This window comes from Augochlora pura, chromosome 1, assembly GCF_028453695.1.
Source record: "Augochlora pura isolate Apur16 chromosome 1, APUR_v2.2.1, whole genome shotgun sequence".
In the NCBI taxonomy this organism is placed as follows: domain Eukaryota; kingdom Metazoa; phylum Arthropoda; class Insecta; order Hymenoptera; family Halictidae; genus Augochlora; species Augochlora pura.
In genome coordinates this window covers 16,735,010-16,749,287 of record NC_135772.1, presented here as the reverse complement: position 1 = coordinate 16,749,287, position 14,278 = coordinate 16,735,010, and the positions used below count along the sequence as shown (strand labels likewise).

The window sequence follows — 14,278 nt, the reverse complement described above, 5'->3', positions numbered from 1 at the left end:
GACTGGCAGTGACCAAGTGGCTCTTATACTTGCGGTGCACGCTTTATTAATGTTCAGTTAAAGTTCAAGACGAAACAATAATGCGGTACTCTCTCGAATTACTTCTGAAGTACGTGACGCGACGTTGACTCCATTTTTTGCATATTTTTATGAAATCTACGACTTTCGCTGCTTATTTTTCTTTACTTCTATTAAAAAATGTTTATTTTTCTTATTTTTAATAAATACGTTTGTATCGCAAATTATAATTCGTCGATGCATTGTACTGTTTTTCTTTATTGTTAATTATTTTCCATTTGTAATAGCATATATATTTTCGATGATTGTTTAACCCTTGAACACGTAAATTAAAATAGATTTTAAGTCTTTGCAGTATGTTCCCAACCCGTTGAAAAACATTTTTCACGGCGCCATGGGTGTTATCGAAACGAATCTCGGCTTCGTCGCATCTTCGAAGCGTTACGATCGACAAGATTTTTCCCCCGACTCTACTTTAATCACGAAAAGGGTTAACGAGTTTTGCGTTCGAGCCAAGGAGAGCGGTGGCAAAATCTTTCGACACGGAGTCAGGTGGCTGGAATCGTAATCCCGCCGAAGGTGCTGCCTTTGACACCATAAGGGTAGCGAGGTGTCATAAGATTTTCGATGATCCGCTCACCCTCGTGCCCCGGAACGAATCGTCCTTCCTTTCAGGACCTCGGGTCCTTCGTCCTCCAGTTACGGCTCGTTAACGGACAACACGCTGCAGTAATGAGGATGTAATTTCTGTTGGAGAATTACCGACCGCGCGCGAGATAACCCTGAAACCGCCCTTTCGTCGCAGCCTTTAATTCGCCGTGACTGTGTTTCGCTTTGCGAACATTTACTACGAATTATTTTCATAGCCGTTCATTGTTTGAAAAGTATTTCAGATAATTTTAATTTTATAGGCGTTTACTTGCTTATTTCATAGTTCTAGTAACGCAGTGTTTATCAAAATTAAATTGCGCTCCGTAGGAGTTCGTTTCCGGGGATAATTAATTTAATATTTATCTAACAAGGCATATTAAATATTTTTATTAAAAAATACTGCGTTGCTAAAATAATCTGTTTCTCTAACCGTTACTTATACTAGAAGCAGATCACTTGCTTAAAACATTTCTCCAATAATAAATAGTCATGAGGACAATTAGAGTTATAGATTAAATTATAGTACATAATTTTATAACAATAATTACTAAAATAGTTACAACTAAGAGAAAATAATATTTACAAGTTACCAAAATCTTCTTCTAGCGTTTATTACTAAATGCAAACTAAACACACATAACGTGCAAGTAATTACAACATACTAGCAAACATAACAAAATTAATATTAACATAGCAAAGCAACATTGATGTATAAATAAAGCGATGCAAGTGCCTGTTGCGTCTCATATCCGAGCTAACAGAGTCTTCTTCCGAATTCGTCTCGGTTTCGTCGCGCGCGTGTGTGTCTACGGTGATCGAACGGGCGCGAAGAAGAAACTACGACAAGGGATGGGACCGTGGAATAGATGGAGAGACATAATATTCGTTCACAAAGCACGGAAATAAAGGACGCGAAAGGTTCGAAGAATTCGTGGGACGGATTTGACCGAGTACAGGCACGCCATCATTGGGCGTGACCAAAAATGGGCGAGTTTTCGAGATCGTAGCCGGTATCCATTTCAGGTCAAATTTGCGCCGCTTGTGATCTTTCACGCCGGTTTTTTTTCCGTCAGAGGTTAGAAACAGTGATCTTCACGGATTCGCTTATTTCTTGGCGCATTCCTTTATTTTCGCTTCGGTCGTAGCGATTGCAATCGATGGATGTTTAAGTCATCTAGTTGTTTAACTTGTAAATATAGTAACGTGTGTTATAAGTGTAAATACTATATACATAAAATATAGTATAGATATAGTATAGAAATATAATATATATTTTAAAATATATATTATATATATTATCATACGTGTTATATGTTATATTATATTATAGATATTGTAATATATAATATACATGTTATCTATACTATATTTTAGTATATAGTATACAGTATAAATATAATGCATTTAAAAATATTCCAAGCGTTCTAAAAATCCTCCATAGTGTCTCATTTTGCTAAAACTGCAATAAATATTATTTCATACTTCATTCACCATAATAAAATACCACAAACCCTTACACACTAACAAAAATCGTGAATACCGCGTAAATATATCTTAGTTATAACTTAGTGTGTTTATGCTTTTATTATTACACCATCGACGAGAGTAGTTTAATTTCTGAAACAGGATACATCTGTCCAGTGATGAGTGATGGCTAATTGATGAACATCACGATGGAATCCACATTTACGACTGAAAGCTGAATGACCGTTCGATGGGAGTGAAAAACAAGAAAAGCACGCGGACCCAACAATAACGAGCTCTATTGTGAGGCACGTGCCGCTGTCCGCCCACGCGTCCCGAAACGAACGTTTTTCCACGGACCTCGCCAATTTGCTGTACGGAAAAGGGTTACCGATCACTGTCGCCACCCCTTTCTTTCGTTCGGGGGTCATTCTCTGACCATAAGAACACTCCTAGAACCGCCAAATGTCTAGAATCGCTGCTCGCTCATTTTGTCGATCTACACCGACCATCAAAATTTACCCTTTTGTCGTTGGAACAGTATTTTGCTAACTAACAATAAGCGTGGCATTGATGTTAGGTTTCAGTGTTTTAGGGGTGGTGTTGCTTAACGATAATAATTCGATACGATCTAAATAAATAATTTTAAGGTTGCAAAACAATACTTTATTTACACAATCTAGTGACATCGGTGATTTATAATTCTTCGTAACTCTAACATCGTTTTATTAAATAATTAAAATTAACGGTGTCGCGTCGCAAGTTCCTCTTTGGCCCCGTGTTATAATTGTCTTAATGGACGGCATAAACTGACTGTGTACTGTAATCATAGTAGCTTAATTATCGAAACTTCTTGACTAGTTAACTCCTTAATGATTAAACGTGAATTAATATTCAGTAAAATATTCGATACCGTTCGGATATATATATTATAATGGCTTCGCAGAATTCCGTTGTAAAACTTAACACAAGCACGGCGAGTAACTAACTAACTAACTAATTCTAAAATATCGATAGTTATTAGAGTATTAATGGCACTATCTTTTTACAATTCTATTATCACTTATTACGCACTCGGTCAATTATTCTAACAAAAGTAGTTAAATATACGTCGATTGAATCTCCGTTAACAGCATTACATAGAAATTAATAATAATTAAAAAGTGATATCGCAGTATCAATAAGTACGATAAAAAGATTCCCGCGTATTTAAAAATTATTTGACGCACGAATTAGACTTCATAATATCGAGTGCCTCCCTAATCTTTGGATCATAAGCCGTGAAAACGATCGAGATGCTCTTAAAAATAACAATTACTTTACACGTGATCCGCTTATAATTTAACTCTCATGCAAATATACACAGTATAAATATATATATATATAAAAACCTAAATAAAAAACTAGTCTTTCGTATAAAAACACTTGCGCAATTTTTAGTGCATTATTTTAAGTTATATCCTGCAATTCGTTACAAAACGCAATATCTATAATCTTATAACCTACGATCAATATTTATACTACTTTAAACAATATTACGATAGTAAATGCATCTTCGCTGTGCATTCGTGGAACTTAAAATTTATGTTCGACAATTAACAATAGCTAAACTCATTTTTAGTTGCTAAATTATGACTACATTATGTCGTATTATTTTCACTCAATAATAACCTTATGGTTATTCTCATACTATGCGATTCAGTCTACTCTCTATATAGCCTTGCAATTTTCACTTTACATGTATGTATAAACCTCCATTCTTAAGCGATTGTTAACCCTTTATCGATCGGTAACCTATAAATCCGCCTTTTCTCTGATCGGTAGCCTGTGAATTGGTTTATAATGGTAATCAATAATTTGTTATCTATTATTGATATAAAAGTGTTAGATTGTACTACTATAAATTCCATGAATTATTATTCAATCCTTTAAATATCAGACACTTTTCCAAATTAATAAAACAGATCAAATAAATATTGTCTAATGCCAATGTTATGAAAATATAAAAATGATACTAGATTCAATCACCCTGTAATAACAGAAATGTTCATAATCGAACGACCGGTCGGTAAATTGTTAACAACTGAATGACAATCGCACATCAGAAAAATAAAATACATTGGCGTGCCAATAAGACAACAGGCGCCAGAATAATTTGTTCCTACCATTGCAACGCCCTGCCCCGTTATTGCCATTTTCCATCGTGTCTCTGTAGAAGATCGCACAGCGCCGCGATGTAAGTCTGCGCCATTTGCAGCGTCTCGAACTTGCTGAGCTTGTGATCGGCGCCGAGGCTGGGCACGACCTCCCTCAATTTGTCGAAGGCGTCGTTCAAACCGTTCATGCGGCGTCTTTCCCGCGCGTTCGCCGCGAGACGCCGACGCTTCAGGACGCTCGGCGACGGCGGCACGTCCCGCGATCGCCGTCTTCCGCGTCGCGGGCTGCTCGTCGGCGACGATTGCTTCTGAAAGTGATCAGTGAATTTGAAACCTCTGCGGTGGTATTGATGAACCCTTTTCGGTAGTATTAATGAACCCTTTTAGGTAGTATTAGTGAACCCTTCGCGATCGTATCAATCAACCCTTTGCGGTGGTATCAATTAACCCTTTGCGATCGTATCAAATATAATTGTCACACCGGTTGCTATTAATTTAAGGTGAATAAACAGTGATACCGGTGGCCGATAGTAGACATAAAAAGGGTTAAGTCCTTCGCGATCTTCCATGAACAAATGCAACATTTTTTTAGCTGGCGCGTTGAAAATTAATTAATTGCGTAAAACTCGTGGACGAAGGAATGAACGAAGATCAGTTGTGATACGATTGCGAAGGAATAAACAGTTCCGATAATTTGGAAAGAAAATTGATTTTAATAAAAATTCGCGGTGTCCTTGTGTCCGACAGACGCCCGAGATTATCCCTGCGTTCGCGACGGGACAAAATGAAAATAGAAAATCGGAAAGAACGAAACGCGACGTCGCGTTCGATCTTTCTCTAACGCACCTGCGCGGACGTGACAGGCTCCCAACAAGTTCTGCGCTGCTCGGCGATCATCTGCATCGGCTTGCTCTTTTCAAGCATCTGAAATTTCTGTTCCTGCGGTGGTGTCTCGTAGCAATAAGCCGCGGATACGTATTCAACGGAGTTCTCTTCATGCAGCATAGACCCGGGCGAGACCGTGTGACTTATCGCGTGCTGTGGTCCGTACCTGTTGAAATTGAATGGGAGCTACATGAGCATCCGTTGACCGCAGGATCAGCTAATGCATGGCATCACGGGCCAATTTAGCCTGCCTTCTTTCGTCACAAGGTGCAATAAACGCCGTAAAAAATTAGCGCTCTCAATGTCGCGGTGCGGACGTGCGCGCACGAAAGCCGGGCAAAAGTGCCACGAGGCCGTCGAATAATGTGCGCTTGAAGAAAACGAAAAAGAAGAAAAAAGGAAAAAAAAGAATAGGAGAACAACGGTTGACCGAGCCGTGATTCGCGCTTACCTCTGCGGTGTCATGGGTGTCAGCACACCGAAAGAACTCCTGTCGTACGAGTCCGGCGTTCGCGAGTATTTCGGGACCGCCTCGTTCTCGTAGCCGATCGGCTCCGGCTCCTTTCGCGGCGTGTGCTCGTCTTTGTGACCGTAGCCCTCGCCGTACGGGATCTTCACGGAATCGTAGTTCGGGGAATTGTACGGCGAGGGGTACAACGTGTCGTACGTTCGCGGTGCCGAGTACGTGCTCGTTATCATCGCGGTGGTCACCGGGTAGTCGTGCGGGTTCGTCATCAGTGCCATGTTCACGGCGACTCGATTCGACGATCGGTGGTCACGTCAGACGACAACCGTCCCCGACATCGTGCTCTCAAACATTACTGAGATCGTCGAAATTGTTGCAACCGATCACCAAATGCAATTGTCAACTTCTCGACTCAAGACATAATTGAAAGTAGCACAACTCGATGACGTTCGACGTCGAACTCGGTATCACATTAGCAATCCATGAAGCTATTCGATAAGCACTCCGACGAGATTTTCGTTCACTGTTCCATTCAGCGTCGATGGTACCGCTGGCAGATCCTGTTGGCAAGAGTACACTGAACACAGAGATCATGCGATCGGCTTAACAGCAAGAACAGCAAGAAGTCGCCGATCTTCGCGGTCTAAAGGCTGGAGTTTGAGTGTGGCGCGTGCCGCGCGTCCTTCAGCACATCAACATATGGTTCCCACTTCGTTTTATGTCCATTCTATAGGTGCACCTGGTGGCCAGTTTGTGCTCCTCCTGTAGCTACCCTCTCCTCCTCCTCCTCATCCTCCTCCTCCTCCTCTTCGTCTAATATCACTTTACCCTGAAACGAAGCGTGCCGCACCGCCACCGCCGCCGCTTCCCACCACCGACACCGCTCGCTTTTTCCTTCTTCCCTTTCCTGTCCCCGGCGTTATCTCTCCGCGTGCACAGAAGCTGGACACTTCCTGAAGGGAAGGTGGTACCTGTTGATCCAGATAACGGAGGCCGGGCGAAGGGGTTACTAGTTGTTGATTTAAATTGCATCCTGGAAAATCGACGACTTAATCACGAGCACGGACGATGTTAAAAGGCTTCGAAGTTTAAAGGGAAAGGGATGCGAATTCAGGAAATTGATCACTGCTTATTTTTTAAACGCTGTATTCTTGTAACTTAAATAATATGGCGGAATGAATAAAGTTACGGTGGAATAGGTTTGCGGATTTATTTGGATTTTCTTCGATTGCATTTACCGTTTTGTCAACATCGAGCTTTTGTTAGCACTTTCCAATGTAAAATCTGTAAAATTTGCTGCACTGAATATTTTCATTTGTTGTCGAATAATATATTTGTTAAGACATGCTTCTGTATCGAAACAGAATTTTATTTAAAACGACTGCTTCGTTTTGTTTCGTTTCCTTGATCACTGTTTGAAAAACATTTCACACCCTGCACATAAATAATGTTCCATAGCAACATTTAAAACGTAACGATTGTTAATTGGCTGTGGAATCTTGAGGCAAGGTTTCACATTGTTCAAATTCTTCTTCACTTCACAAAACACGATCTCTTCGCTGCGGTTCCCACGCGTAAGACCGGTGACTTCGACGACCACGCAAGACATGTCCTGCGCGGGAAACGTCCGAATCCTGTTCTACGCGTCGGTTTTCTCTGTTCAGCCCTCTCCCAGGTGCACTTCTCTCTTTATAAAACACTGGCGACAAGCTAAACCTTTTTCTTCGCACATCTCTCATTAGAAGACTCACTTTCTTCCGTTTAACTTTTGTACTCGGTAATGTTCCGTGAATTAGTTAGTTTAAAGTGAAAACGCCTTTCTTCACTTCTCGTTATATTAATATAATGAATACGTCATAAAGTGTACAATGAACATTAAATAATGTACACACTTGAATTGTATTTTTAATCGCATAAAATATAATATCGAGGATAGTTTATTTTCACAGTAAATAACATCAAAAACCAACGTTCGATAAAAATTGTACTTTCTGCTGTTACATTGCTTGTTTTTTATTGTTGCTACAATATATGTATATTAAATTGAGCACTAGGACTATAATATAGTTTTTCTTGAGGGAAACGCGCGTCTCGGATCATTTTCCAGCAGATGCGACCGCATTTTCGAGAGTTTTTCTAACCGACGTTGGTCTTCACGCTGAAAATTTAATTCCAATTACCGATTTTCCAGGCTTTGTCTCGCTTGTACAAAACACACCGGCAGACTTTCACTGTTTCGCCGGTACACTTCGACGAGGCGACAGATGCTATTATAATGGGAAGCCACGGAATATAATAACCGCGTGTAATATGTGTATCTTATCCGACGCGTAAGAGAACAATGGCAGAGGAAGTGAAAATAAAGAGGAAGCGGGATATACTCGCGCGTGCATCGATGTCTCTAGACCACGTGTAGCTGGGGATGTCCACCGTCGGGCACGCCATCGGAAAAGTATTATAAATCGATTGAAAATATGATCTTTGTGAAATTCTTTTTTTTATTGTCATCTATGTAGACTTATACAGGATTATTAGGGATGCGTCTAAGTGTCGGGTATATTTGAGATATACAAGTAAATTAATTAGCAATATGTGGAAGAATAAATGTAAAAAATTATACTAAAAGAGGATATGCAATTAGATGATATAGGTAACGGAGGTTAAATTATAGATTAGAGACAAATTAGAGATAAATACAGTGCTGTTTTAGAAACTTAAAAATAGTCATTAGCGGATCTATAAAATTGATATACGTACATTACCGACCAGATGTTTCGTATCATTCCACAAATTAGTTTCCACATCTGAGTAGCATCCCTTATTGGTCCTCCCAAAATTATCCAGCGATACGTTCTTTGATTTTAACGCTATCAAATCCTCCATTTCTACAATTATAAAAATTGCAAAAAACACTGCCACAAGAAATAACAAGATAAATATAGCGACCAGGGCAACAGCTATGACAAAAAAGTTTCTAACGTCGCATTTTCTCGCTCGAGAGACACCGCGTATCAATTTTCCAAAAGAGGCTCGCGCGTAGGTTTTTCGGCGAGAACGTAGAAAAATCGACGGAACGCAACGGTCACAGCTCGGAGCGAATCGCCTTGGGACAATTAGCGATAGCCATCTTGCAGCGGGACCTCTGGGTCCGTCGGGTGAAGGGGCTGTGCGCCGGGCCGTGAGCGGCGCGTGCCCCGCGCCCGGCGAGCAACTGGGGCGCATGACGAAAGGAACTGCAAGGTGTTACCCCGCCGAGTGCAGGAGATTGCAGGATAAAGAGTACCGACCGAGGGGAGAAGATAGAAAAAAAAACTGTCTCGGGAGCACTCGGACGTGAAGACACCACCTTCCCTCCTAGGACCACGAAGTCCGTTAACCCGGGGAAGGGGGCGATAAAATTGCTAATCAGCGATACGCGGCGTCTTTTAAATCGTGCCACGTGTACCAACCGAGAGAAACTGTAAGAGACACTGGACACTTGTCAGCGCGTCATGGTTGACGGTGGTTCTGTAAATAATATTCGACGCGGATTAATGGCGTGTCAGCATTTTCCATTTATATTGGACAATCACTTTCACGTGTTGATTATAATAATATTTCATGTATTCGTAGTCCTGAGACTAAGCTTATAATTCCATGATTTTGCAATGCCAATTATTGTAGAAGATACATTTCGAATGATGTTATTATAATTATTTTATTACTATGTATCAGCGTTCTATCGTTTTTTCCTCATCTATATGAAGTCTAGATAATCAATTTTTAGGTCGAGAGACGTATTGAATTGAATTGTTTGTTTAATTTTTCTGTAATATATGGAATATATAGAATATATGAAATATATAGAATATATAAAATATATAAAATATAAAGAATTCGATAAAAGTACAGGATGAACCTACCCCCACAATGAAACATAGCACAAAAAGCTAACAATGGCAAACAATAAATAGTTACTACAACCATCCATTAAAAATTAAAAAATAATTTAACGGCGCGTTGCTCGAGTCCGCAGATTCGGCTATTACAGTCCAGAATCTTCCTCGCCCACGTGCCGCTCGAACAAAAGATAGCAAAATTTGATGTTCCACGTTTTCCGAATCGTATCGTACGCCTGTCGCGCCATATGGTTCCTGGGGGTTTGGTTCCTCTCCAGGAGAAATAGGTTGTCGACGCATAGAACGACAACACACCGATCTATCACACTCGGCACGCGTCCTACCTCCTCCTCCACCACCCCGAACTTAATTGATTTCTGGTCCCCCGTGCCCATCGAAGAAGTCATTCGAACGTCGATAAAAACTTGTTAACGCTCGTCACAGTGCACGATGTTATTCGTCAAGAACCAATTTTAATCGGCGAACGGAGGGAGAAAATGATATTTCAACATCCGGCCGCCGGTCAGAGAACAAATGGCTTGTTAATTGCTTTTGTCTCAATTTATACCTATCAAATTTATTTATCAAATTCTGTTACGATTCGTGATACTAATTGCCTGCTGACAACGTCAGATTTCTAGAAAGTCGGCGGGCGAAACGTTTGAAAATACGCGACTAAGAAAGTTATTAATTGTAGGAGAAATGTTATAATTTATAAGAAGTTATTGCTGTAGAAGATTCAGTTGTTAGATCAAGATGACGTTTCTAATATAAAACTTTTATTAACCAATCCGATAAATAATAAACGTACTAATGTATTGCCTAAAGAATTGACTTTGTTTTATTGTAGTTATATAAATGTTCGTTGGGTGTTACAGTGCAGCAGCGTCCGCGTTGATCCATTCGCCACATTCTGTACATGTCCACTCAACTATCAACCATCGATCCTCGCTCATTAAATGATAACTATTGAAACGAGCATAGTACCATGCAGTATGAAAACGACGTTTGGAGCACCTTGAAAAATGGTAAGCATTAATTATACATTTTAGCAAACATTGTCACAGTAAGATATTACTGTTATTAAAATCGACTACCAACAATTTCCTAGACAAAAATTTGAAATACATATATTCGTAGTATTTTTTATAGTGATTCGATTTATTCTTCCGACTAATATTTTTCTTGAAAAAGAATTCTATTTAATAAAAACAATCGGATGGATAAATGTCGTCGATATTTTTCATTGAAAAGAAACGTATTCGTTAACAAAAAATCGACAAAATAATATTCTTGTTATTCGAATCAGCGTAGAAGATGCTATTAATATTTATATTTTCAAAATTTTATCTGCGAAATTATTAATAATTAATTTTTGCCTGAACACCATTCCTTAAACTGTGAATTACAAATAAAGAAATTAATTAGTATGGTAGGCATATATAAAGTGCCAATTATTATGTACCATTGTAAAGATTATTATAGTCTTGTTATAGCGAAAATAACATCTTACCGAACTATAGTTCATTAAATTGAAAACGTAGATCTTGCCCGCCGTTAGTTCTACGCGTCGTATGCTTTTCGTCAGCATAATATGTAGAAGCTTTCTGGCGCTTAAAGAGAATTGATACCACTTGCCCAAACATCTGAAATTAATTGTGCATAAAAGGGCTAAAAATAGACAACAATTGCATATTCTCTGCACTGTCGCCATATCTAGAATTTTATCAAATAAAAAAAAGAAACACTTTTAAAAAATGTTAAGCCATTCACTGATAATAATTATATTATGAATAATTATTCTGGCGAAACAAGTTTTCCTTTCGTGAATTTTCAACGAATTGCTTACAAGTAATCATAGATACATTCAATGGCGTCGGTGAAGTGCTGAGCCGGCAGGCTGAGGAACAGCAACGAACTCAACATGCATCCCGACAGCGATGCGTACCCGAAACTCTTGCTCGGTGAGTCTAAATTCACGATCGCCTAATTATGAAAGGCAAAAACAACGGAGTGACTCCTGTAATTGCTGGGAACATTAATCCATCGAATTAGAATCACGAAAATTGGAACCGACCTGAAACTGAGTGAAGCTCACGCTGACCATGTTGAATCCTAATTGGAAGAAATAAGATATCGTACACGTGGACTCGAGTGTTTGTGCAAATCTTCAATATTTTCATTTTAGTTAGAACAAATTCCAATTGCGCTGCTAACGCATATTAATATACAAGAAAAACACTGGAAGAAATTGATACTAACTCGAATATGTGTTTGTGCAATTTTGCACAGCTTTTCAGCGTTTGATAGGCGACGTCGTCCCGTTTGTTCGGATACAATTCTATATCCAAATTGTTGTTATTTTCCAGAATGTGTTGCAGTCTACGTCTAAAGGTTGTTCGATTTACAAGAATATTAGATGCACTTTTCGTACATGGAATAATATTTGTATAGATCCTTCTCAGCTTTTTACATTGAATTGCTCGGAAATATCAAGTGTATCAAATCAAAATTGCAATTATTTTAAATTAATATTCTTACGTATTTTCCACCAAAAATGAACGATAAATTACTAACAAATTTTCCAAGCTATTCAATAATTTCATCTAAGACACCCCCGAACTAGTTGTCGCACAATTACCCAAAAATTTGACAAAGTCCACACTCGTGGCGGACGAATTGTACTATCATCGAATCGCAAGACACAGCTATGTTGATAAATGTTATGGTACAGACGTAATTGTGCACCGCGAGAGGCAAGTAATATTTTTCCACGTCCAAGAAAGATTCTACGCGAAACATCAGCAGTCGTTCGTAAGTTCCGTTGACAGCGTTTAATTTATTAATTACTGTCAATATGGTCGGCATGAGCATGAAGGGCATCATGAATCCGTATATTGTTGCTGTAATTAACATATTAATTGCATTAAATAATCGTTATTCTGTTACTATATTTATTATATATTAAATTATATTATTAGATAATTATATATATATTAATTTTAATACTATATTGTTATATAATTATAAATATATAAATATATATATTTTTTATTATATTATATATTTATATTTATTTTTATTCTGTTCTTTATGATATAGATACCGGCAGATTATGTTATATTTTTCTCTTTACCTGTGTACCTAATTGTGGTTCTTCTGCCCAATGCATATTGATTAGATAAAATTTCAAATTCTTCTTTTGACTTCATACACTCCCTCCAATCATTTTGTATTACTATTAAAAGACCCTTCATCTGTGTCAGAGATTGTGTTCATTTTAATCGATTAAAATAACTCACGCCGAGGAATTGTTAAAAACGTACCGCATCACGATTAAAAAAGTTTGTATATTTCGCGATGCAAAAGAAACTAATTAGAGAAGGAGCGAAACCTTCTGCAAATGCATCGATGTCACCGGCTCTTTGTGCAGCTATTACACCGCCAACCTGAAAATGTTTCCATTCTGTATACAATAAGATTCAATAATTGCAACTTACAATTGGTATTTTTGATGAAGACATATCCATTGAGAATTAATAAATTAATCAATTACAATTCGAGATTGATTAATATATATTATAGTCGAGCAACCCCTTGACTATTTTATCAACCAATTTATTAAATAAAATAACTAATAAAACCCGAGATACAAAGAGACTTTTGAGAAATTATATCAATAGAAATTCATGATACAAAATTTTAACATTGATAAGGAAATATTTCTTATTTAATTTTTAATACTTCTTCAATGAATGTTGTTTTAATTCGTCCGCGGGAAGAGGTCGCTAAAAGCAGTCGCGACTATCCAGTCGGTATGATAGTAAAAACGAAGTATAAGTCTGTGTATGCAATACTTCTTTTATCTTATACTTTGAATTACCGACTATGTAAACAATGTTGTGGTACTATAGCGAACCCTACCTAAATAGAACGATCAACTAGTGAACTATATCTAAAAGCAACAGAGATAAGAGTGTGTCTGAGACATGGATTCTAAGTCGGTAATTCAGACTCTGAGACAAAAAAAGAATTGTATTTAGCACTCGTAGTAGAAATGAAATATAGAGAATATTCGCTTCATACTAAATTCGTATACTATCGGTAAGGTTGAGACCGACACTTACTTACATTTTAAAACGTTTAAAGCATATGTAAATTTCAGCACGATCTACCACAAAATTACAATACCTGAAACAGCGTCTGAGTAACAATTATTGGCAGAATCACTATACCAACTAGAATCTTCGACCACAGTGTCTGATGCGGCCACTGTCCAATGCAATATAACAAATACTTATTGATTTTTAAATACTCGTATTGGGAAGCTTCCATGGTCTCCATGTCGATCCTTTGTCGGTTGGTTTCCATTTCAAAACTGAGCTCGAAAGTTATCCGCGAAAGATGTCCGCGCATCGATTACGCGAAGCTTTGTTAAATATTCCGTTTGAGGGTCGTCGAAAAATAATTACCCTAAATTGATTCATTCAATTCTTCATGCAAGCTATTAGATGGGAGCAAAGGAACGGACGAAATGAAGCAAAGGGTTCAATTACGACGAATTAAGAGATTAATAATTCCGAACGAAATCCCATACCGTATGGTGATTTTTCATTCTTCGGCAATCTGCCCTCTGTGCATAGAAAATTTTGGTCGTTCTACTACAAAGTTCCAACAATTATAAAACTGTGAATCATCTATGAACGACAGATGACGGCTTTCCAACGTTCTCTACCCCTTTCACGCTCATTTACGATGTG

At 38.3% G+C, this 14,278-nt stretch overlaps 2 protein-coding genes across 4 annotated transcripts; both read right to left on the bottom strand.

The window, feature by feature from the left end:
- Positions 1-2,807: 2,807 nt before the first annotated feature.
- LOC144470013 (uncharacterized) lies at positions 2,808-9,294 on the bottom strand. Its single transcript, XM_078180779.1, has 3 exons — positions 5,626-9,294; positions 5,136-5,340; positions 2,808-4,597 (listed from the first exon to the last, which is right to left on the bottom strand). Exons 1-3 carry the CDS (start codon positions 5,916-5,918, stop codon positions 4,319-4,321), a joined length of 777 nt encoding a protein of 258 aa, XP_078036905.1. The 5' UTR covers positions 5,919-9,294; the 3' UTR covers positions 2,808-4,318.
- Positions 9,295-10,275: 981 nt separating this feature from the next.
- LOC144470122 (uncharacterized) lies at positions 10,276-13,885 on the bottom strand. Of its 3 annotated transcripts, XM_078180980.1 has the most exons (9): positions 13,710-13,885; positions 12,845-12,967; positions 12,655-12,775; positions 12,160-12,421; positions 11,781-11,906; positions 11,596-11,686; positions 11,368-11,504; positions 11,032-11,164; positions 10,276-10,535 (listed from the first exon to the last, which is right to left on the bottom strand). In XM_078180980.1, exons 1-9 carry the CDS (start codon positions 13,860-13,862, stop codon positions 10,485-10,487), a joined length of 1,197 nt encoding a protein of 398 aa, XP_078037106.1. In that variant the 5' UTR covers positions 13,863-13,885; the 3' UTR covers positions 10,276-10,484. The 3 variants fall into 3 exon arrangements, with proteins under 3 accessions (XP_078037106.1, XP_078037098.1, XP_078037114.1); XM_078180972.1 differs by lacking the exon at positions 10,276-10,535 and having other exon boundaries at positions 10,549-11,164; XM_078180988.1 differs by lacking the exon at positions 10,276-10,535 and having other exon boundaries at positions 11,108-11,234.
- Positions 13,886-14,278: the final 393 nt, after the last annotated feature.

Bases quoted from the DNA above. Each gene is read 5' to 3' on its own strand.
- LOC144470122 (XM_078180972.1), bottom strand. From the start codon at position 13,862: ATGGAGACCATGGAAGCTTCCCAATACGAGTATTTAAAAATCAATAAG. The intron at 12,968-13,709 runs GTATTGTAATTT...AAACATTTTCAG, and splicing joins TTACTCAGACGCTGTTTCAG to GTTGGCGGTGTAATAGCTGC. The intron at 11,907-12,159 runs GTAATTGTGCGA...AACAACCTTTAG, and splicing joins GGACTTTGTCAAATTTTTGG to ACGTAGACTGCAACACATTC.
- LOC144470013 (XM_078180779.1), bottom strand. From the start codon at position 5,918: ATGGCACTGATGACGAACCCGCACGACTACCCGGTGACCACCGCGATG. The intron at 5,341-5,625 runs GTAAGCGCGAAT...CAATTTCAACAG, and splicing joins ACACCCATGACACCGCAGAG to GTACGGACCACAGCACGCGA. The intron at 4,598-5,135 runs GTGCGTTAGAGA...GATCACTTTCAG, and splicing joins AGCCTGTCACGTCCGCGCAG to AAGCAATCGTCGCCGACGAG.